A 24766-nucleotide genomic window follows, 5' to 3' on the forward strand; every position below is an offset into this window, starting at 1 on the left:
TTAAAAATGTAGTTTAAAAAATATATATATATTCAAAGATTTGCAAAAAAAAATGAGATTGAAAAAAAAAATAGCAGATCTACAAGCTCATAGTGCGGCACTCGGTGCCGCACTATGAGCTTGTATATCTGCTATTTTTGAAGTATAAAATAATGGTTATAGGCAAAAATCTACAATGGCACAGATGTGATTGAATGGGTAAAAAGATCTGCAAGCTTTTTATTTTTTACCTTTTTTCTTATCCCGCGGGGGAACTTCAGTTTCCAGCTTCACCCAGCTGAGGGCTGCCCACAGAGGAGTGTGGAGGGGGGGAGCGGTTAAGGGTTAAGTGTCTTGCTCAGACAGAGGCCTTCACATTGCTGAGGCCTTGGGAATCGAACCTTGGACTTTGGGTTTGCCAGGCTCTCTATAACCATTCAGCTGTGGCTGCCCCCAAGCTTACAATGCATTGCAATACGACACATTGTCAGCTTGTAGATCGGCTATCTTTGGCGCGCTGTATGGCAGAGTGTAAGTTAAGCATTACTTAAGCCAGGGGTGATGCAACTTGCTTATATCGTCGGGCCATTCTACAGTATGTCACACAAAAGTAGCAAAAATAGCCGATCTACAAGCTCAAAACGTGTCGCAGTGCAACGCGTTTTAAGCTTGTAGATCTATTTTTGAAATGGAATCCAGATTTCATTTTTTTGTGCCATTTTTTAATTGGAATCCCGAAACTTAACATTTTTATTTCATTTCAAATGCATTTAGTTATACTGATGTTAACTTTATGAACTTAAATACAAATACATTGGACGTAAAAAAGACAATAGAATTTTAATACTAGTCACTAGCTACTAATATAGACTGAAGTAATTAACGCGGGTCATGTTTGCATGTTTGGAATTGTGACAGCTGAAATCAATAATATATCAGTATTCCGATATCAACCTGCGGTATGGCCGCATTAACTGAAGGTGGGTGCCGCATGTGGCCCCCGGGCCGCCAGTTGCCCATGTATGACTTATGTTGTTATGTCATTACCCCAACAACCAGTCCAGATATGAATGATTAATAACAGTGTGGACAGTCGGTCTTAAAGATCAGATTTAATAACAGAGTGGACAGTCGGTCTTAAAGATCAGATTTAATAACAGTGTGGACAGTCAGTATTAAATATCAGATTCAATAACAGTGGACAGTCAATCCTAAAGATGACATTTGAACCAGAAATGGGACGTGGCTGCAGTCTGAACAAAGCCCGGTGTGTTCACACTGAATGTGTGTTGAAATGCTTTGTGTCCAGACTTCTGTTTCGATGCACATTGTGTGGCGACATTAGTTTCTCAAGATGTTCTTGTGAAAGTAACTTGTGGGGCTCTTGTGGGGAAGGCTGCATCTTCTTCCCCTCTGTCCTGACTGTTTCCCCTTTATAAAACCGACAACAACAACAATAACAACAGAAGCGCATTCAAATGTTGAGTTATTTGTTCACTGGAGTCAGGCCTTATACTGACTCCAACCCTCTTCAACCCATTAAGATCGGGAACACATCTGTGTCATTTTTAGATTTATTTGGCTATTAAAAAATAGCAGATATACAAGCTCATAGCACGGCACTCGGCCCGCTATTTTTTTTAAATGTGTGCAAATCTTTGAATAATGTATTTTTTTAAACGAACATTTGTAAACATGTTTTGTTCCAGGGACTTCCAGAAGAAAAGATTCGAGTTACAAATGTTTGTTTTAAAATATATGTATATTTATAGATGTGCACACATTTTCACGATTTGTCCAAAAATAGCAGATCTACAAGCTCATAGCTTGTAGATCTGCTATTTTTGAATAGCCAAATAAATCTAAAGTGACACAGATGCGTTCCCGGTCTTAAAGGGTTAATGTTTTACCTCACAATGTAGAAATAGGCTGTTACAAGTCAAATCCTGTATTCAAAATGTTACTTGAGTTAAAGTACAAAAAGTATTGACATCAAAATACAGTACCAAAGTAAAAGTACTAAAATCTTTAAAAAAAAAAAAAAAAAAAAAAAGTATGTTTTTGAGTAAATGTACTTTCCACCACTGATGGAAATGTTTGGACAGATAATTGTATTAGCTGTTGTGGTGATGTATTCACTGTAGTATTATTGTATGTCCAGAACTGTCAAGAAATGAAAAAAAAGCTTTGTTCCAATGGATACAATGTAAATTAATTATTATTTAGCCACAAGCTCTTTTCATTGGTCCAGTTATTTATAAAGCTATGACAAAAAAAGAAAGTTGAAATAATATGCTCAATGCCCAATGATATGCTCTCGCACACACCATGTCTGGAACGTTCTCATTGTTTGTTTTCCCTTGTTTTCTCTTTGTTTTCTTATCTTACAGACTAAGATAAGTTCACGAGCTGAAGACTTTTACTATTGTTTTCTCATCAAATCAAATGTGGAGATATTGAATTACCTCTGTGTTTTGTTTTACTGTTTTAGAAGAGTGAAGAATGTTTTTAAGTTACTTCACTTGGGGCCAGTTGTCAGTGAAATAGCCGACAGTATGAAGTTGTTCAAATATATATATTTTTTTGTTTGTCTAATGTCTGTGCTCTTCTTTGATTGTGTGTCTCGCAGAGGCTTAAATAAATAAACACTTCTCTTGTCTGTTCTTTGTACCCTGCTCTTTATAACGGCAGATTGTTTGCTGTTCAGACGGACGGACAGGCAGGCAGGCAGATAATAGGCTCTATGCACAGCAGCCATCTTATCACTTCCTTCCCGGGTGTTACCAATGATACTAATGAAGGCTCTGTTCCATTTAGTGTAGCACAGTGGTTTCCACAACCCCCATAACTCTGAGAGTACAAATGGAACCAAATGGACCCTTACGGGTCCATTTGGTTCCATTTGTACACTCTCAGAGTTACACACCCATAAGGGGCCATTTGGAAGCCAACTCCCTGGACTCCAACTTTAGAACCACTGGTGTAGCAGAGTGTTTCCAGTGAGTCAACATGTACAATATCAGCACCCTGACTCTGTTTGACCAGAATGGAACAGAGCCTTCATTAGTATCATTGGTAAAACCTGTGAATAGAGCCTATGATGCCACCAGCTGGACAAAGCTGGAACTGTTGCAAGCTGTTGTCATAGAAACATGTCAAACAAGCTTGTCTTGTCAACAACAGATGTTTTTTCCACGTCGTTTAAAGCCAAATGACACCTTCACGTAGCCTAATTCAACACTAAATCAACTTGCAATAAGACATTGATGTGGTGTTGTTGTCGTTATTGAGAGATGATGGCAGCTTCAGACAAACTGGATGTGGGAGCATTGAGCCCTGAGCAGCAGGACAAACTGAGACAGTTTAAGGTAAATATCAGTGGTGGGAAAAGTACTCCATTTATTTTTACTTAAGTAAAAGTATCAATACTGCAATGTAGAAATACTCTGCCGCAAGTATGAAAGTCCGGAATTCAACATTTACAACATGTATGTATGGAGAATGTGCCATTTCACAAGTTAAAAAAAAAACAGCAACATTTGAAAATAGCAGATCTACAAGCTCACAATGTGTCGCGATGCAACACATTTTGAGCTTGTAGATCTGCTATTTTCAAGCAGCTGACGTATATGTTTGAAGTGCTCATGAGTCATGTGGCCCATAGTTGCTTCTTTTGGGCTTGTTTTCCTAGACCAGTGGTTGCTTGTTTCTCTCACAGAATCTGGCAACGCTGGTGATGACGTTTTAGCTGCACAACTGCCCCTCAATATGATTGTTTACGTCCTAAATGTTACAAAAAACATGAAATCGTTTTGAGAAAAAATAAATGCTGCTATTTGTTCCTAAGCGACTGCAAAAGACTGCTGCTATTTGTTTCAAAAAGCTTTAAAAGAAGGCCAGAACCTTTACAGAACGTGAATGTGCCTATAACCACATTTCCGGTTCAGAACGGATACGGAAACGTTATGTTTGTTTTCATGTATGTGGACGTGGTGAACATCCGGATGCAGTAGGCGGAATTTTATGAGTGCTAGGAATCAAGAAATTACAAATAATTATTTATTGCTAGAATTGTTCATACATTAGGCATTTAAGTGCCAGAATAATTGATTAGTGGACAAGTAGATCATTTATATAGATCTATTAGATTAAAATAAATAGTTTTGATTGGATCTTTACTACTGTCAATCAAGTCATACGGAAGTAATGTGACGTGACGTCACGGGTATAGAAAAGTTAAATAAAAGTGTCGTTCTCAACAAATACTCATCGAAAAATGACCAAACTAGTATGTAAATACTCAGAATATTTACAGGTTTTTGTGGGTGGTGGCGTGTGGTCTTTTGCATTTCAATCAAGCTTCTTAGCGCACGTTTTGGAATGCCAATGCATTATCAATGGCCTGCCTATGACGGCACAATGTGTCGTCTTTGGACCTCAATGAATGTGTATTGGTGACCGTGGAAGGCGCATTATGAAGTCGCCGGAAACGGAGCGATGTGCCGTCTTTGGACCGCATTCAATGTCAATGGGTGGCCGAGGAAGGCGCATTATGAAGTCGCCGGCGGCCGACGAAGGCACACCTTGCAGTCTTGGGGTTCTGACAAATAGGCAATATGTGCCTTCTTCGGAGTGAGACTGTGTTGGCCAGGGATCCCCATAAAGAGAAGGTTTTTACGGCTCTCTAGCAGTGATTCTCAACCATGTTAATTACAAGGACCCCCAGTTTAACATGCATTAGGCGACGGACCCCATTTAATGGCATGTATACCTCTGGGACCCCAATTCATATTGTATAATCAATGTTGATTTAACTCTGAGAGTGGAACCAAATGGAACCAAATGGACCCGTCCATTTGTACACTCTCAGAGTTACACACCCATAAGGGTCCATTTGGTTCCTGTCCATCATTTAGCTGGGGACCCCCTGGAACCCCCTCAAGTACCCCTGGGGGTCCCCGGACCCCACTTTGAGAAGTGTTTGATGTATGTTTTGTAAAAATAATCAGTAGTAACTAAAGTTTTGTAATATTTGTAGTGGAGTAAAAAGCACAATATTTGCCTCTGAGATGTAGTGGAATAGAAGTAATGAAAACAGTTTTTTGTATCATTCTTTAGGCGCTATTTTAGTACAAAGTGTATTTTACATGTAAAACATTCAACGTTCACCACAAGGTTCTGTTAGTTCTCTTCTTTCCACAATGTACGAAACGACCAGTAATAAAAAAAGCCCTGCTGCTACACTGAGATTGGTGACCTATCGAATTCAGTGACTCCCAGAGGTCGCTGTTTTGTATGTTTATGGAGCTGATTGCAAGCAGCTGTGTTTTAAACTCATGTTTACAAGCAGTGGTGCAAAGTAACTAAGTACATGTACCCAAGTACTGTACTTAAAGGACGACTTCACCACTTTTCAACATATCTTCATATAATAGGTCCTCACTAATGCTCATGATAAAATGGTACAATTTTTTTCTAATCAGTCTGTGTCTCAGAGGAGGGCTGTAGACAGTTCAGAAACCCGTCTACCAGTGACATCATCGATGGGGAATCCAAGCTAATAGAAACTGCAGGCTTTGTATTCCTGGAAAGTTGCAATGCAATAATATATCCCATTGTTCTCGCCTTAATAAAAATCTGAATAAAAAAATTGTAATCTTTTTTGGGGAAAAAATCCTGCCTAACGATGATGTCACTGGTAGACGGGTTTCTGGACTGTCCACAGCCCTCCTATGAGACACAGACCAAGTAGAAAAAAATTGTATCATTTTATCATGAGCATTAGTGAGGACCTATTATATGAAGATATGTTGAAAAGTGGTGAAGTCGTCCTTTAAGTACAATTTTGAGGTATTTTTAGTATTTCAAAAAATCTTTATTTGATAGTTTCCTATTTCAAGCAACTACAATGTCTTCCTCTTGTTTAAAAGCTTACATGTATATAGCGCATATATGCATTAACACTTTCAGTGCATCTGCTATCAAAAACACTAACATTTACTCCTACAATCACCTGTGCTTTATCAAGTTGCACTATAATGAATGCACAACTGCACATACAATTCAATTTAATCCTGTCCTCCACCAGAAACGTTAGACAAGCTAGCCGATATGGTACACCTCAAAAGACAGTATTTAGCCCCATTATCAGTGGTGGAAAAAGTACTCAAATGTTTTACTTAAGTAAAAGTATCAATACTGCAATGTAAACGTCCGGAATTCAAAATTTAATTTAGTAAAAGTATGGTATCAAAATGTACTTAAAGTACTAAAATGTTTGAAAATAGCAGATCTACAAGCTCACAACGCGCCGCATCGCGACGCGTTGTGAGCTTTTAGATCTGCTATTTTCAAATAGCCTAGGTATAAAATAGGGCTAAAGTGGTTAATGTATGTTTTATAATGTAATAATTTATATCTGCAAAGTAACTACTGTAGTAACTACAGTTTTCAAATAATTGTAGTGGAGTAAAAGTTACAATATTTGCCTTTGAGATGTAGTGGAGTAGAAGTAAAAGTATAGACAATTGGAAATACTCCAGTAAAGTAAAAGTACCTCAAAATTATACTTAAGTACAGTGCTTGAGTAAATGTACTTTGCAGTCAACTTTACACCACTGCAATACAATCATGCACACAAAGGCTAAAACGGGAGGCATGCGTTAATCCGACAGACCTTTTCTCCGACTATGTGGCATCCGCGTGCGGTTAGGGTTAGGGTGCGGGTTTGGTTCGGGTTTACTGTTTAATGTCGGAGCACTGCGCTGTCGGAGGAATGCGCTGTCGGACTAACGTATTGCACCCGGCTAAAACACCTACAGTGGTCACCTATTCACATACGCACCGGAGTCTCTGAAAGGTACCCACCATAACCCACCATAACCTTAGGTTGTGAAAGGTTGGGGGTGTGGCTATGCCTTGGGGGTGTGTTTTAAGTTTTTCATTTTAGGTGGACAGTAGGTGGCAGAAGAGAGCAGAGGAAAGCAATTACTCTACTTGCAGTTTATTTCTTAAAAGCAGAAGTCATTAGAGAACTTATGAATGCAGACAATTTATCATTGAATTAATAAAACAAACTTATGTACTAGAGTATTTCCAATTTCCAGTAGTTTTACTTCATTTTATACATAGGCTATTTGAAAATAGCTGATCTACAAGCTCACAATTTTCACAATGCTATTTTGAAACATTTTACACAACAGTGTATTTTCAAACATTTTACAGTGGTGTAAAGTAACAAATTACATTTACTCAAGTACTGTACATAAGTAAAGATTTTAGGTATTTTTACTTTACTAGATTATTTCCAATTTCCAGTACATTTATTTCTACTCCACTATACATCTCAGAGGCAAATATTGTTCTTTTACTCCACTACAATTATTTGAAAACTTTAGTTGTTACTTTGTAGATTTTGATTATTACAAAACATACATTAACCACTTCAGCCTTATATAAACGTTGGCTATTTAAAAATAGCCATGTGATGCGTTGTGAGCTTATAGATCTGCTATTTTCAAAGGATTTTTATATATTTTGATAACCTGTGAAACGGGACATTCTACATGTATTTTTATGTGGTATATGTGGTGGCTTTTACTTTAAGTAAAATATCTGAGTACTTCTTCCACCACTGAAGAACAACAATTAAAGAACAGAGGATAAGCCAGTGTTTTTATCATTCTTTTTTTTCTCTCTCTCAGTCATAGGAGACAGCTGTTGCGACCAGTGTTGCCAGAGTTTGCGAGAGAAATAAGCAAACAGGTCTATGAAAACAAGCCCAAAAGAGATTGATTATTATAGGCCACATGAGCACATTAAACCTATATGCACCTCAAGTTCTCAAATAAAAAGCAGCCAGCTTCTACCAATATTTACAAGCAACTTTACAGAAAAACAGGTTGCTTATAATAAGCAAACATGGCAACGCTGGTCGCGACCCCTTCCTTTCATTCAGTGAGAGAGGATCATGGTTAACATATGCTAATAGACAGTCAGTGGCTTCAAGCTTGGCCATTGTTGTCACAAAACAAGTTTGGCCACCTTCACACACAGTTAGGTAGGCTACAGTCAGCAGGGAGAGGGGGTTGGGGGAGAATTTAGCTTTTTTTTAAATCATGTTCTCAGTGGTGGAAAAAATGCTCACATTAGCTCAAGCACCCCTCTCTCTCTCTGTCTTCAGTATTAACTGGGTATCAACTGCCTTTTAAGGTCAACCCTAAATGCTTAAGTAAGAGTCCCTCTTGTGGTTAAAGCTGATGTCCAGTGATTTTGCGGCCCGGGTTTAAATCCCACGCTATGAGCTTGCAAATTCCTTGCGGAATGTCCAGTTTTTGTTACCACAATATAAAAATACTCTGTTACAAGTAAAAGGCCTGTGTTAAAAATGTTACTGAGTAAAACTACAAAGTACTGGCATCAAAATATTTTCAAACATTTTACACAACAGTGTATTTTCAAACATTTTACTGTGGTGTAAAGTAACACATTACATTACACAAGTACTGTACATAAGTAAAGATTTTAGGTATTTTTTTTTCTTTACTGGAGTATTTCCCTCTCTCTCTCTCTTTCTCTCTACTTGTTATGCAGAAAGTCCTCTTTCACACGTTATGTCAAAATGTAAAATAGCAGATCTACAAGCTCACAACGTGTAGCTTAGTTCTGCTATTTTTAAATAGACAACTTTATATAAGGTTAATGGTTAATGTATGTTTTGTAATAATAATCAAAATCTACAAAGTAACTAAAGTTTTCAAACACTTGCACATTGTGTGTGTGTGTGTGTGTGTGTGTGTGTGTGTGTGTGTGTGTGTGTGTGTGTGTGTGTGTGTGTGTGTGTGTGTGTGTGTGTGTGTGTGTCTGACAGTGTGTGGGCACAGACAGACAGACAGTAGGGGGAGGTAGGTAGCAGGTAGCAAAACCGGTTATGTTAATGATATACTGTGTAGCCTACACTACAGTATTCCAAATAAGCTGAGGAACTCTGGTATCAGGTTCCCCTCCCCCCTACAGTACCTCTGTTCCCAGCACACCGTGGAACCACACGTTCCACGGTGTGGTTCCACGGTTACTGCCGGACCCCCGGCAGTAACTCTGAGGACCCTCTAGGGGTCTCGGACCTCCTGTCGAAGACCCCTGATTTAACACTCTCTCTCTCTCTCTCTCTCTCTCTCTCTCTCTCTCTCTCTCTCTCTCTCTCTCTCTCTCTCTCTCTCTCTCTCTCTCTCCCCTGTCGAAGACCCCTGATTTAACTCTCTCTCTCTCTCTCTCTCTCTCTCTCTCTCTCTCTCTCTTGAAATCCGCGGGCTAATAAGTGTCAATTTGGGGGTCCTTCACATGAAAAAGTTTGAGAACCACTGCTCTGATCTCCTCTCCTCTCTCCCCCCTTGCACTTTGGCTAATTAATATTGACTGTTGTAAGTGAAAAGGTTAAGAAATGTTCAAAAAGTTTACTGTTTCAGTTTTTGAGAGGCTGCAGCCAGTGTGTGCAGTTCAGATTTATGTTGTTCCTGTAAGGATAATTATTGTTCCAATTCCAAATATGGAATCTGTAGCAGCAAAATACTTAAAAAGATAAAAACTGTTTTCTATTGTTCAATTAAATTGGATTCAGTTCTAAAAGGCTAAAAACTGTACACGTCTTTTTTTTTTAGGGGGGGGCACGGGGAAAGTAATATAAAGTAACATGTAATATATTACTCTTGATTCCAAGTAATAAGTTATATAATATTATTACTTTTCAAAGGAGTAATAAGTAATAGGTAACATATTACTCTCCTAAGTAATATAGCCCAACACTGATTATAAAACATATACATTAACCACTTTAGCCCTATATTATACCATGGCCATTAGAAAATAGACGATCTACAAGCTCGTAGATCGGCTACTTTCAAACATTTCAGTACTTACTTTTGGTACTTTAAGTATATTTTGATGCCAATACTTTGTACTTTTACTCAAGTAACATTTTGAACACAGGCCTTACTTACTTTTTTAAAATACATTTTGATACCAAGCGCCACCTCGTGGCTGGACGGCCACACTACACTTTCTAATTATTTCAATGGGAGGCGCTAAGAATCTGTGGGCGTCAACTTTGAAAGGTACCTAAAGAAACCTTTGAAAACCTCTGATGTCCAATAGGTGGCCGTTTGAAGATCGTGCATGAATGAACAGGTGACCACTGTACAGCAGCACTAATGGCTGCGGCAGCAGCATGAGCAATTCTTTTTTTTTTTTTTTTTGGTCTGAGCTTTGATGCCATTTCCCTGGGTGACGATCTCCGGGGAGGTGATGATGGTGTGGAGGCGGGACAAGTCGGCTGGCTCATCCGCCGTGCTTCTTCTCCTGTCGTTGCATTGCATGGATGCGCTGCAGGTGCCGACCTCGCATAGCCGGGTGACGCAGTGCAGGTAGTAGGTGGAGACGGCCTCGTTCCGCTGCTCCGTGAAGCGGAAAGCCGGGAAGGAGAAGCGGGCGCTCTGGCCGACGCCGTTCTGGATCACGCTGGTGAAGTCGTCCCTGTGGCAGGGTACGAACAGGTTGTGGATGCCGGAGCTGCCAGGAAGCGGGGAGATTGAGGCGTAGCACCGGTCCAGAAGCACGTTGTACCGGCCCGTCAAGTTGGTGGCCTTCACCTCCACGTAGATGTAGGTCCTCAGCTCGATTCCATTCTCTGGCATCACCAGGGGGCTTGCGTACTGTTCATCGCTGAACAGTCCCATGCGCAGGGTGCTGACGAAGCTGCCAATGTCGTCCCTCAATGCGATAGAGGAAGCTGACACGTCGATCTGGGTGTTGTTGATCAGGTAATCTAAGGGGTAGGCGCAGTAGTAATGGTACTTCATCTCAGCATTGTAGGTGGTTGTCCCTGTGGTGGGATCAGAGGATCGCACAATGCCACTGATGTGGACTGCCTCAATGTTGGACAAGTCTAAGAACACCCCTGTGCCGGCAGCGCCGGTGGTCCTGAAGTGACTTCCACAGGCATGGGTATTGATCAAGGGGAGGTTGAAACGCACCACGGGTGGAGATACAGATGTATCCAGGGTTCCCCTGCAGGCTGCCTCCGAATGATTGTTCACAATCATCAGTGACTCGTTGTAGCCGGTGTAGACGACAGGGCAGGCTTGGATTGCCAGACTGATGGATTTGGTGCCACATGTCACCTCGATGTCAGTGACTTCTGGTCGCCGTACTTCTCCCATTGCATCACAGTCACTCAATGTCAGCTGACTACTTCTGCCTATGATGGTGGCAACAATTAAAATAATGTGAAAATTCATCTTGCTCTACAGCAGGCTTTCCGCGCATGTGACTAGATACCTCGTTTAGTCAGCTCTGAAGGCAAATGCAGGTTGATGCTGGTGATGGGTGTTCAGGAGTCTTTTATTGTGTGTCTCCTTTGCCGCTATTGGCTCAAAAGAAGGTTGAACCACCCAGCTACTTTATGTTAACAATTGCATTGTATTTTAAGGAGAAGGGTGGCAGCGTGGTTTCATACCCTGAGGGCAACAATGTGGAATCTGAAGCACATTATTTTCAAAATATAGATATCTATGACCTGGGTAACAGACAGGCTAAGCCGTCATGAATTAACTTAATGTACAGTAAGTACAGCAACCCAGTTGTATTGACACAAATGTGATATCGGTCAAAAGGTTTAAACTCAAACAAGCTTGAGTTAATTTCCATTGAGGTCCTTTGAGCGTAAATGTGTGTATGTTAACTGAGTGCCATGTGTTGGGGTTGGGGTGGGCGTAGCACTATAGAGTGCACTATAGAGTGACTATAGAGATCATGTGTACCGATTTGTGTGAAATTTGGATAAAGGCTTAATATCAAAAAATGTGTTTTACATAAGTCGGCCTCCTGGTGGCGCTTTAAAAGGCAGATGCAGGGCAAAGGTTTTTCCTTGGCCTCTAGCGAGTGTGCATACAAAGTTTTACACAGATCGGTGCAGTTATAGGTAAAATCACCTTGGCCTGTTATAGCACCACCATGAGGCTGATTTGAAATGTGGGAAAAGTGGCATTTCTTCCTCGGCCTAGTGGGAATGTGCGTGCAAGATTTCACAGAATTTGCAAGCTGCGTTCATGATTTGAGGCATTTTGTTGAAAACGGAGCACGCCTGCAAACTTTGGAAACCATTTTTAGCCAATCAGGAATCTGGAATATGAAAAATCTGAAAGACCCCTTTGGTTTAATGACTATAGAGATACTGTGTACCGATTTGCAGGATTTTTGGACAAAATCTGTAGGAGTACTGTCAAAAAAATGTGTTTTGCACAAATTAATATAATATAATATACAACAATACATTACAAAAACATAAAATCATACATAGAGGCTGACTCTCCAGTGTTTACGCAGCCTGGACGAGCACCGGAGACAGCTCTTCCCAGGATTGATTATATCCTCAATAATACTGTTCCGGGACTCATCCAGGCGAGACATGAAACCATACATGGAGTGTCTTAAGAAAGCCTCACAGGTGTGGATTCCACATGTCACAAACAAGTGACTGGCACTATGCCATCTAGGGACATTGGAGTAGTATCCTCAGGGCATCACTGTATGCCATCTTAAGCCTCCGCATACTACCCTTCTTGTTTGTGCACCACAGGAAAGCTGTATACATGGGAGTACAGAATGCTTTAAGAAGTGCACATTGGACAGGATCAGAGCACATACTGAACCTGCGTGAAGCCGCATATTGGCCTGGGCATAGAGTATGCGGCACTGCCTAGAGATATCTCTATCATCATGGAGATTGTCAGTACAAATGTGGCCACGGTACTTGATTTCCTGGCACTCTGATAGACGTCTATCACATAGGTAAAAGGCTGGGAAAGACGATTTCTTGTCTCATGGCTTCTCACTATCATGACACTACTCTTTTTTGCATTATAAATGATGTCATGATCATTGCCATCATTTGAGCAAACTTTCAATAGCTGCTGTAACCCTCCACTGTATAGACTTAGGACGACCAGGTGATCAGCATACATAATGTGATTGATGATAGAGTTACCTAAGACAGCCCGTGTTGCACTTATTTAACTCAATGGATAGATCATTCATGTAAACGTTGAACAAAACGGGAGACAAAATCCCCCCCTTGGCGTACACCATTGCTAACAGAAAAATGGGCAGATGTAACATTACCCCATTTGACCTGCGTTTTCTGATTTGCGTACCACAACACCTGTATACGCACAATGTGTTTAGGTGTGCCTCTATCAAGCAGCTTTTGAAACAGTTTGTAGTGGTTAATCCTGTCAAACGCCCAAGGCGCATCAATGAAGCATAGGAAGACAGTGGAATAATGGCTTGTAGCTGGCAAATCAATTCTTTAAGTGCAAAAATGCATAAGTCTGCGCCGTGGCTCTTTTTAAATCAAAACTGGTTATCTGCAGTCAAGACAACCATTTCAAGGCGCACGCGCATGATTCTTGCCAAAACTTTGGAGAGGATGCTGGCCAGAGCGATAGGTCTATAGTTATCAATGCTGTTTAGTTTACCTGTCTTGTCTTTAAGGACAGGCACTAATTGTACAGAGGTGATTGACTCTGGAAGGACACCATGACCCAACAGACCTGTAAAACACATGGCCAGTAAAGGGCAGATTGTACTGCTTGCAAATTTGAGGTGTTCTGCTGTGATGTGAGCCATGCCACATGCCTTGTTGGTATCTAGCATCCTAATGGCATCAACCACATCATCAGACCTGATCAATAGATTTTCAGATGGGTCAACACGATGTACTGCCACAGTGCCACTTTTTACACAGTTGTGATAGTGTTTTCTCCACACCTCAACTGGGACACATGCACCCTATATGTTAGAGGGTACGGATGTTTTACTGTCGTTCATGACTTCGACCTCTTTCCAAAAATCATTAAAAAAACACGAGGTATTCTACCCCAAGTTATTTTTTTAGCAGAGGTCAGTGGTGGACTCCCCAGCACCATGAAAATTCACATGTAAAGAGTTCAGTTTATCCAGGTCTGCTTAGAGAGCCAGGTCTCCTGTAGGCATATTATGTCGCACTCCTCTAAGAGAGAGTCAACAACCAAGCGTCTTGCTTTATCAGCAACACTGTGTCCTACACGGAGGCCACGGGCGTAGGGTTCTGAGGTATTGACCCCACAACAGCACACCCCACAACAGTTAGCCACTTTCGTCTGGAATAATCATTTATTGCAATGGCATTGCATTCAGTTTGGCGATGTGACTCTAGCTCCTGTGATACTACAGATTATCTGTGCAAGCATGACATAGAATATCTGAGATCACAACCCCCCCCCCCCCCCCCCCCCAAGCAGAACAGTTATTGCTTAACACGAACCCTTTAGTTAACCTATTAGTTAACCCATTTAGACCTTTTAGGGAACGCCTTTGTGTCATTTTAGTTGTTGCTACAGTATATATCGCCGTTGTCGGGAAGAAACCTCTTCATCTCCATATTCTGGAAACCTTTTGTGTTTTTTCGTTAATGAACGTCCTTCTTGATCACACTACAGCGTCACACAAAAGCATCAAAAGTAGCAGGTCCTTTGAGCTTGTAGATCTGCTACTTTTGCTATTTTCGAATTTGAATCTTGAAAAGTCACAGTTTTGGACATATGAGGTTTCCACCCGACAGAGACGATATATAGAAACATAATACATTTTGGGGATTTTTTTCAGAAAACGTAGGTAGGATTTAGAAGGCGTGAAGAGACCAAATTAAATGGGAAATAGCCTATTGTACTTATTTGCATCAGGCAATACTACTTAGGTGTCCTACCAGACACCAGCGTCTAAATGTCTCAATGGAAGACGTTTCCCAACTCACAAACAAGTTTATAACAAGCTTTTAACCAAAATAACCCCTAACAAATTATGTATATATACATTATTTATTTATGTATATATTATTATTGTAGATCTGCTATTTTCAAAAATAATCTCGAGTTCCCTGGAACTAAACATTTTCAGATGGGGGTCCGCAGTGAAATACATTATTAATGTGGGGGTCCTTGACCCCGAAAAAATGTGAGGATCACCACTAATGCATATCAAACTGGGTTTCTTGAATAGGCTCTATGCACAGCAGCCATATTATCACTTCCTTCACAGGTGTTACCAATGATACTAATGAAGGCTCTGTTCCATTTAGTCTAGCACAGTGGTTTCCACGACCCCCATAACTCTGCGAGTGTACAAATGGAACCAAATGGACGGGTCCATTTGGTTCCATTTGTACACTCTCAGAGTTACACACCTGTAAGGGGCCATTGGAAGCCCATGAGGGTCCCTGGACCCCAACTGTAGACCCACTGGTGTAACAGAGTGTTTCCAGTGAGCCAACATGCACAATATCAGCACCCTGACTCTGTTTGACCAGAATGGAACAGAGCCTTCATTAGTATCATTGGTAACACCGGTGTTCACTCTCCATTCCGACATCTCACCACTCCGACTAGTGGCTTCCGCGTGCGGTTAAGGTTAGGGTTAGGGTTAGGTATAGGGTTCGTCAACGTCGGAAAGGCGACATGTCGGAAAGGAGAAATGCACCCGGTAACACCTGTGAATGTCTTCATAATATGGCTGCTGTGAATAGAGCCTATTTAAATGAAAATGCTTTAGTATCACTGGTCTAAATAGCACTCATGTGTAAATGTGTTTTAATGTCCAGATAGAAACCCGTGTGAACAACGAGAAGTACCTGAGGTCACATCCAGAAGTGGAGATGCTCATCAGTGGCTTTTTGAGGTTTGTAGATCTGCTATTTTTTTTGGGTGGGGGGGGGGGGGGGGGGTGATAGTGCTTTACTACTATAATTACATTTTGTGAATACATTTATAATTTTACTCAAGTAAAAGTTTGAATACAGACGATTTACTTGTAACCAGTGGTGGAAAAAGTACTCAAATTCTTTACTTAAGTAAAAGTATCAACACTGCAATGTAGAAATACTCTTTTACTATAAGTAAAAGTCTGGAATTCTAAATTTACCTGAGTAAAGGTACAGAAGTATTGCTATCAAAATGTACTTAAAGTACCAAAAGTAGAAAGTACTCATTATGCAGAAGTTTTCAAATGTATAGAATGTGTTTTGAAAATAGCAGATCTACAAGCTGACAATGTGACAAATTGTGAGCTTGTAGATCGGCTATTTTCAAATGGTCGAAATCTATATTGGACTGAAGTGGTTAATGTAGGTAGAAGTAAAAGTATTGAAAATTGTAAATACTCAAGTAAAGTAAAGAAATACCTCAAAATTGTGCTTGAGTACACTACTTGAGTAAATGTACTTAGTTACTTTACACCACTGCGTGTAACAGAGCATTTCTACATTGTGTTGGCTATTGGTACTTTTACTTGAGTAAAGAGATCAGATTACTTGTTCCAGCACTGTGCACACTACATTTTCACCATGCTTTCACAGAGAGGTGTTTGTGAAGAGGCCTGATGACATTCCACAGTTTGCAGCAGGTGAGACATGATACCAATTTGCACCCAGATGATATTGATTCATTCAAAAAACATTGCTTATCCACAAGGAAGGTACATCATGTTATTTAGATAGGATGTTGTTTAGACCAGTGGCTCGAGACTAGTGAACTACAGTGAAAATAGCCAATCTACCAGCTCATAACGCATTGCGATGCGACACGTTATGAGCTTGTAGAAATGCTATTTTAAGTACTTTTAAAGTATTATTAGCAGCAGTACAAAGCATTGGTATCAAAATATACTTAAAGGGTAAGACCACTTTGGTAGAGGTTTGGGTTGTGTAGTTACCTTGCCATGATGTAACTCCAAAGGTGGGCAAGAAATAAAAAAAAAATGCTCCATTGATTAGAAATTGATAATTCAAAATATGCTCCCCATTGACTTACATTGTACGGTAAAACAGCTCTCAAAGTCACTCTTTTAGCACATAAATGAACCCAAACGTAGCTGATTCAGACAATATAGAACATCACCAAACCCAGTACTGTTTATTTTTTTATTAAAAATGTCAACTTCCTGTTGATTTTACTATTTGAAGATCTGGATCCGGATCCGCCGATCCAGTCCGGGTTTTCTACTTATTAAAAATGGCAAAATCAACAGGAAGTTGACATTTTTATTTAAAAAAAAAACAGTACTGGGTTTGGTGATGTTCTATATTGTCTGAATCAACTTTGTTTGCGTTCGTTTTTGTGCTAAAAGAGTGACTTTGAGAGCAGTTTTACCGTACAATGTAAGTCAATGGGGAGCATATTTTGAATTATCAATTTCTAATCAATGGAGCAATTATTTTTTATTTCTTGCCCACCTTTGGAGTTACATCATGGCAAGGTAACTACACAACCCAAACCTCTACCAAAGTGGTCTTGCCCTTTAAAGTACAAAAGTAAAAGTACTCACAGTATGTCCCGGCCATTTCACACGTTTTCAAAAGTATGGAAATAGCCGATCTACAAGCTCACAATGCGTCTTGTAGATCGGCTAATTTCAATTGGCCGAAATGTATATACTAGGGCTGAAGTGGTTAATGTATGTTTTGTAATAATAATCAAAATCTACAAAGTAACTAGTAACTAAAGTTTTCAAATAATTGTAGTGGAGTAAAAGTATAATATTTGCCCCTGAGATGTAGTGGAGTAGAAGTACAGAAAATTTGAAATACTCCAGAAAAGTAAAAATCAGAATACCTCAATTGTACTTGAGTACATGTACGTACGTAGTTACTTTACATCACTGATTATTATTATTATGATTATTATGATTATTATTAACAACAACAACAACAACACATGTATGCTTTCATTTCAGGATACTTCACCAGAGCAGACCTGAGTTCAACCACCCAGTCCAGAGAGCAGACAAACACACAATGAGACACTGCTGATGTCTACATCATAACGACAGCAAAAACTAGCAGATCTACAAGCTCTCAACGCGTCACAATGCTGCATGTTGTGAGCTTGTAGATCGGCTATTTTGTGCATAACTTAGTATTAATCAGGCTAAACAGTTCTATGTTGCTCTGTGTATCGTGCCTAGCTGTGTATGAGGCCTTTTAGATATGGTTTATTTAAAGTAATGGTCTGTGGTGTCAATATGGTTCCCCTAATCCAGGGGTCTTCAATGTTTCTCAGGCCAAGGACCCCTTTGCTCAGAGTGAGATGAAGCAGGGACCCCCACTATATTGTCCAATATTATGTTGCAGATTGAACTTTTTCATATAGCTTCATAGCCTTGTTTGACAGCACTATCGTCAGTGTTGTGTAAATGAATGTTTCATTCATGTTAATGTGTATTTTCAGACATTTAACCACTTAAACTGTCACTACTTTGTAAACTTCACCTTTGGCTCTGTACTTGGTCTGCTCTTTTCCCCTCGGCGGGTTCAATGGAATTTTGAATTTTGCAGCAGCAGCCATATTGCATCCTTTTCTGCTCCACTTCTGCTAAAGTGGAAATCTGTAACTTATGTCGTAATTGGGATTCGAACCTGGGTTTCCCTCAAGAGACATCAAATGTGTAGCAACCACTAACTATTAGGGCGGCCATAGCTGGGCGGCCCTACGGTTCTATAACTAGAGACGGATGGTAATGTGTTTAACAGAGGACTCAAATTATGGTTGAAATCAAATCAACTGTGCTCACATGTATAGACGAATCCACAGACGCGCTGCCTGTAGGCGGCCATTGCTGCGGTGTCGCGTCCGCGGAGCGTTGACCGCAGCAATGGCTGCGCGCAGGGCAGCGCTCCGTGGATTTGTGTATAGTTACTGATTGGTTTTCTGAATGATAATGTCTTTTTTGTTTTCACAACTAATGTATCGGGTCTGATTTTATTTTGATGTTAATTATTAGTATATATTTTTCTTGTACCTGATTGGGTTTTAGATGTGCAGCTGTACTTTAGATGAGCTTCCTGTGGACAGGTGTTGAAAATTAGCACTCGTGCTATATACACTGTAAACAAAGCATCTGGTTTGTCCAATGTATGTGTGATGTCCATATCAAATAAAAAAGAAAAATAAAGAATAAATACAAAAATGGTTAGAGAGCCCGCCAGGGCAGCCAGAGCCACAGGTCCCACAAGTCTGATTCCAGGCCATTCCAGCAAGACACTTAATAGCTGCTCACTGCTCCTAGTGGTTATAGGATGGGTAAAATGCAAAGGACGAATTCCACTGTTATGTGCAAATATACAAAACACCCGAAGGAGTGGAGACCAAATTAAATAGTTGTGCTTGTGTACTTCCTGCAGTACCACTTGTCAGCCAGTAGGTGTCCTACCTGACCAGGGTAAATGTCTCAGTGGAAGAGTAGGAAGATGTTTCCCATCTCATGAACCAAGAGTTTAGATTATGTTTACCACAATATGTCCTAACAAATAGTTTTTCCCCTCATTTATTACGTTTTAAATATGGTAATTCAATATATGTGCTCTTTGCATTGAAGCTAGGTGTGTGAAATTATATCAGTGATGATGTAACCCATGATACTTATTAGCAAATAGTTCAAATCAGTGGTTCTCAAAGTGGGGTTCAAGGACCCCCATGGGGCCCTTGAGGGGGTTCCAGGGGTCCCCAGCTAATTATTTATAATTATAATTATAATTATTGATAGTTTGGAACCAAATGGACTCTTACAGGTCTTTAACTCTGAGAGTGTACAAATGGAACCATATGGACCCTTACAGGTTGTAACTCTGAGAGTCAAATGAAAACCGAATGGACCCTTACAGAAAACGAATGAATGAATTCATTAATTCTTCCTTTTTTTAAGATTATTTTTTGGGCTTCGTATGCCTTTATTTAGAGAGGGATAGGGAAAGTAGGCTGACAGGAAATGGGGAGAGAGATGGGGGAGCGACACGCAGCAAAGGTCGCCAGGATCGGGAGTCGTACCCGTGACACGCTGTCAGGCTGGCATTGTAGCGAGGGTGCTTGGACCGTCACCCTACGGCCCAGGCCATTTTGAAATATTTTAACAACACAAATTTTGTATGAGGGTCCCTGTCCCTGGCACAACATTCAGATAGGGGCCAAATGCATATTCATTTGGGGGTCCTTGACATTAAAAATGCATAATGTCAAACTGCACAAATTGCGCAATTTAGTCAATTGTGTGCTCAATGTAATAATGAATTGCATTGTTGCAAAATCTTTTAGGTCGATTGTTGTGAACCGGTCACCCTGTCGCATCGATAGCAGGAGAGACACTGTGGTCAACATCTTCAGTGTCTCAGCCTCCCCCCTTTTTACTGACCAAGAAATAGCGCAAGTAAAACCTGCTATTCGTTTGGTGTGGGGGTACCTCCACTATAGCACGTTTCTCTAGCAGGGAGAGGATCTCTGCCTGTAGGACATCGCCCACCGGGTCTCGGCCCTGAGAGAAAAGTATTTTCTCAAAGTGCGGAGGCCTTGCAGCGAACTGTAAAACGTACCCCTTCGAAATCGTGCGGGGCACCTACTCTGGAGCCCCGCACTTAACCCACTCTTGTACTCTGGATGAGAGGGGGGTTTACACCCTACCGTGTCTGGTCCGTGGTGGTGCGATGGAGTCATCTGGTGCGCACACTGAGGACGACTCGTTCCACCTTACCGTGGGAGAAAATACACAATTTCCAACACTTAAACACAGTCGTCCTGCTGCCCCTTGGCAGCTATTGCTGCTGTCGCCGGCTGGGTTCCTTCTTGACGGAGGCTGTGCGGGCTGTCCCTGGAGGCGCTCCTCGGGTGTCTTCCGGGGAGCGGAAGCGGCAACCTGGACCCAGGTCGTAGGCGCGGCCCCTGAGGCCACTGGGTCCGGGAACGGAGCAGGCAACACAGGGCGTCACGGCTTGGTTTCGAGGGCCGCCGGTGTCCTGGCCCGTCTGGGTGCAGGCACGGTGGAATGGGCTGCCCTGGGAATGGAAGCCCGCATCCTGGTTAACGGGTTGGTCCAGGACGCCAATTCGCTCCGTATCGGAGAGGAGGGAGAGTCCAGCTACCTGGCTCTCTCTGTGGCTACCCGGAATGCCATGGCACAGCCGATGGCAGCCAGGACTGCGGCGATGAGGAGTAGGGCCTCGTCGCTCAGCCGCCGGAGCTCCTGAAGCTGCTCGGGCGTAGGTTTATCCTTTGCAGCCTTAAACAGCTGCGTCGTTGAGGCCCCCAGGAGCATGGAGGCTTTGCAGTTGAGGACCGAGAAGTCTCTGCCGTGTCTCTGCGAAAAACTCGGTCCCCTGGCCAGGCCTCCCGCGCCAGGGCTGCCTCCATGCACCCACAGGATGTTGGTCAGCCTTTCACATGCCTACTTTTAACTCAGTATACAGTATTTTATAAGAAATATTTCATTACAAGAAACGATTGGGCTTCATGTAGCCCCATTTGGAACCTCTCCCTCCGCTATATAGCTCAGAGATGAGGTCCCACAGCGTCGGGTGTGGATAGGTCAGGTGACAACACCGCCGAAAATTGGCCACTATGCATGATTCTTACATTTTTCCGCACATCGTATCCAAAAAGTAAAGGTCAGTCCCCCTTCTCTCAGATGTTTAAAAATGTAGCGGCCAAGAAAACGTTACCGACGAGTTCAAACAAGCGTTTAAATCGCACAAAAGCACATTTCATATCATCTTGTGTTGTCAAGGCTGCTGTTGCCATGTCAGCAATTGCAACAGTTCCGGTTTTGTCCAGCTGGTGGCAGTTCAAAACCATGATGTGACATCATTGAAGGCTCTCTCTCTCTCTCTCTCTCTCTCTCTCTCTCTCTCTCTCTCTCTCTCTCTCTGTGTGTGTGTGTGTGTGTGTGTGTGTGTGTGTGTGCGTGCGTGCGTGCGTGCGTGCGTGCGTGCGTGCGTGCGTGCGTGCGAGCGAGCGAGCGTGTGTGTGTGCGTGTGTGGGGGTCACCCTTCTCCTATAAGTCACCCTTCTCCTTCTATCCCACGCTTTATAAAGATATTCTGAAAATGCAAAAATATGAAGAAAAAGAAATTCAATTAAAGCACCATTCTCATAATCTATCAGGTTTAGATCAGGGGTGTGGACTTATTTTTAAAAAGTATATCTCTCAGGTCATTATACAAGGGACAAAGTAAAATGAAATGGATTTCATTCTCCACCTCATTCAAATCACAATATTTTATTCAATCCTCCTCAGCTATATCTTCAATCCTCCTCATCTATATCTTCCTGCTTCAATATGTAATGGCAGAATGCCACATCTTATCTGCGCACAAAGTGACCTCCGACTTTTTGCCAAATTATACAGAACATAATTTTCACATTTTTAATCTTTTTTTAAAAGACAATATGTTCTTAATTTTGGCTTGTGCCAAATTTCTTCTGACCAGGTTTGTATGCATTTTGCACGGATTCTGTTTTTAAACTCCTCCACATTCACAGTTGTTCTTTGGAAATAATGTTCTTCAAGACCACATTCATCAAACATCAAAGATCTCAGAGACCCATTCCCCTTCTCCAGACAGATCCCAGTAAAAAATGTGACTAGCCACCCTATTGGATGGCAGACACAGCAACCTGTTCCAGAGACTCACCATGCTGGCCTTCCATCTAATTTCACAGGAGTCCCACCCCATATCTCCATTAAATTCTGCGATTGGTGCATACTTATGATTTTGGACACGTTCATTTAACTGAAACCTTTTGTACCCCCAAACCCCCGAAATATAATCTAAAATGGAACATACACATGTGTGATACAATTTAGAGTACGTAAGATAGCCCATGTCCTTCAACGTTTTGGTTTTGCCTATGAGGCCTCCCAATGCCCTGCCGGCAGAATCTGCTAGGGCAGATACACCGTGAAAAAAATACATGTTTTCATCTAGAAACAAACCAAGGTACTTGTGCTTATCTGTAAACTCCAGTTGTTTATCACCCACACTAAACTTGAAGCTACTTCTTTCTGTACCTGGGTTTCTAAAATGCCCCATAATACTTTTACTGGGTCAGATGATATTTCCCCGTCACTCCATACTTGCATAGGAATCTTTTTTGGACGTTTGGGACCCAGATTATTTATCTCATTCCAAAATTGTTGTGGGTTCTGTGTATGTAATTGCTCCATTTGTATAATGTGTCCTCTTTGATCTCTACGTTTGTAGAACCTAAGTTTTTTGTCAAAACTATGTTGTTTATGCTTATAAGTAACTTTAAGTTGCTTTCTTAAATCTGGATTTTTACATTTAAAAAAAAGACGTTCAGCACTGCACATATCTGACCATAAAACGCTCAATTCCCTATTCCAATAGGGATTGTTCTGATAAGATTTTCTAAATTTGGGGTTGTCCACTTTTTTATTCAATTCAGAATGTACTAAAACACAGAACTCCTTGTACCAGTTATCCAACTCTTGATGTTTATTTAGAGTCTGTATCTCTCAATTAAATTTAACATAGCAGTACGTCCCATATCGGAATTTAGAAAAGTGTCTGGTACATCTCGAACCACTCGCTTTTTAGAGTGTCCAGCTGTAACAGGCACTTCTCTACGTTGGGGCATTTCATAGCCAGCCCTAAACTTAAGCCACAATATAGAGTGATCAGGTAGACGACAGTTATCTCCTATCAAATTATATAAAGCTCTATCCTCTACCATTTGTGAGGTGAGCAATAGGGGAAAACCGGGACGAGCCACGCGGAGGGACGGTTGCAAGTCGGACCTTTTTTCATGCTACACTCAAAATTCGTCACATCCGCGACGTCACCCTCTTCGTCTTCGGTCGAAAACATCAGAAACTATTTTTTTCCCAGTTCTGATAAAAATTGGCAGAGTTGAAGCCACTTTTGTGTATTTCCACACTCTAGTAAAAAATACCCTGTTTGAGTGTTTTCCATTTGTACTGCTGTGTTTATTTGGTGCCGATTGTAAATGGATGTTGTCTGTTAGGCTAATCTGTGGGCTAACTCTCAGTGAAGGTTCCATTGAAAAATATTCATTAACTTTTGTGCTAGCTAGCAAAACATCCGGGGAGGGCAGGGAGGGACGAACGGCGCATTACGCCACTCGGTGCATTACGGACAGGGAGGGACGAACAGTGCATGTGTAACACAAAGTTGAGGAAACAGACAGAGGCGACATTAACATGATACATTTATTTGACTATCAGCACGGTAATTTGCTCGTAGGATTCTACTGAAGCATCAATGAGAGTTAGATGCCACAAATGTAACTTATGTGCTTGTTATAGGACATTTCATCCGACCACGCCGTCCGCCCCCCCCCGTGTATGCACCGTTCGTCCCGACTGGCGGCCGCATGCGAAGAGTAGCGCAACGTCACTTTACTTACCGATTGCGTTCGACTCGTTTCACTAAAATTAAAACGGACTGCGGGTAATGGGAGAGGACAAGTGTCTCTCGTTCACAAAAAAGTATGGTTACATGAAATTAACTAATCTCAGTGCAAGGAGGGAAATAGAAAAGGGTGCGTTGTTTGTCCCCGCCCTCCCCTACCTTAAATTCCAAACAGTTTTCTAAACAGTCAAAAGGCGCCACCATATAATCAACCACAGCTTTACCCTTTGGCGACACTGATGTATAATTATCACATAGTGGGTCGATCCTACCATTAAGTGCACACATTCTCGAATCTCTTAGGAATTCTAGGAATGTTTCCCCATGTTTATTAACATAATCATCAATTGCAACTCTTCGGGGAATAGAGTCAATAGTAGCGATAAAATCTTCCATATTTCCAATTCTAGCGTTCACGTCCCCACCAATATAAATTGCATCCACTTCAGAAAATTGATAGATCAAACTTAATAAACAACAGAAAAA

General features: G+C 41.3%; 2 protein-coding genes across 2 annotated transcripts; one reads left to right on the forward strand and one right to left on the reverse strand.

The window, feature by feature from the left end:
* Window positions 1-3272: 3272 nt before the first annotated feature.
* Window positions 3273-17997, forward strand: riiad1 (regulatory subunit of type II PKA R-subunit domain containing 1; the record flags this gene model as incomplete). Its single annotated transcript, XM_084052726.1, has 4 exons — window positions 3273-3347; window positions 15668-15744; window positions 16421-16467; window positions 17797-17997. The coding sequence occupies 4 exons, from the start codon at window positions 3273-3275 to the stop codon at window positions 17859-17861; spliced, it is 264 nt and encodes an 87-aa protein (XP_083908852.1). The 3' UTR covers window positions 17862-17997.
* LOC311038947 (zona pellucida-like domain-containing protein 1) lies at window positions 10182-11270 on the reverse strand (the record flags this gene model as incomplete). The annotated part of the gene is made up of 1 exon (XM_084048579.1): window positions 10182-11270. The coding sequence occupies one exon, from the start codon at window positions 11268-11270 to the stop codon at window positions 10182-10184; it is 1089 nt and encodes a 362-aa protein (XP_083904705.1).
* Window positions 17998-24766: the final 6769 nt, after the last annotated feature.

Source organism: Gymnoscopelus microlampas (assembly GCF_963454915.1).
Source record: "Gymnoscopelus microlampas genome assembly, chromosome: 3".
Classification (NCBI taxonomy): Eukaryota; Metazoa; Chordata; class Actinopteri; order Myctophiformes; family Myctophidae; genus Gymnoscopelus; species Gymnoscopelus microlampas.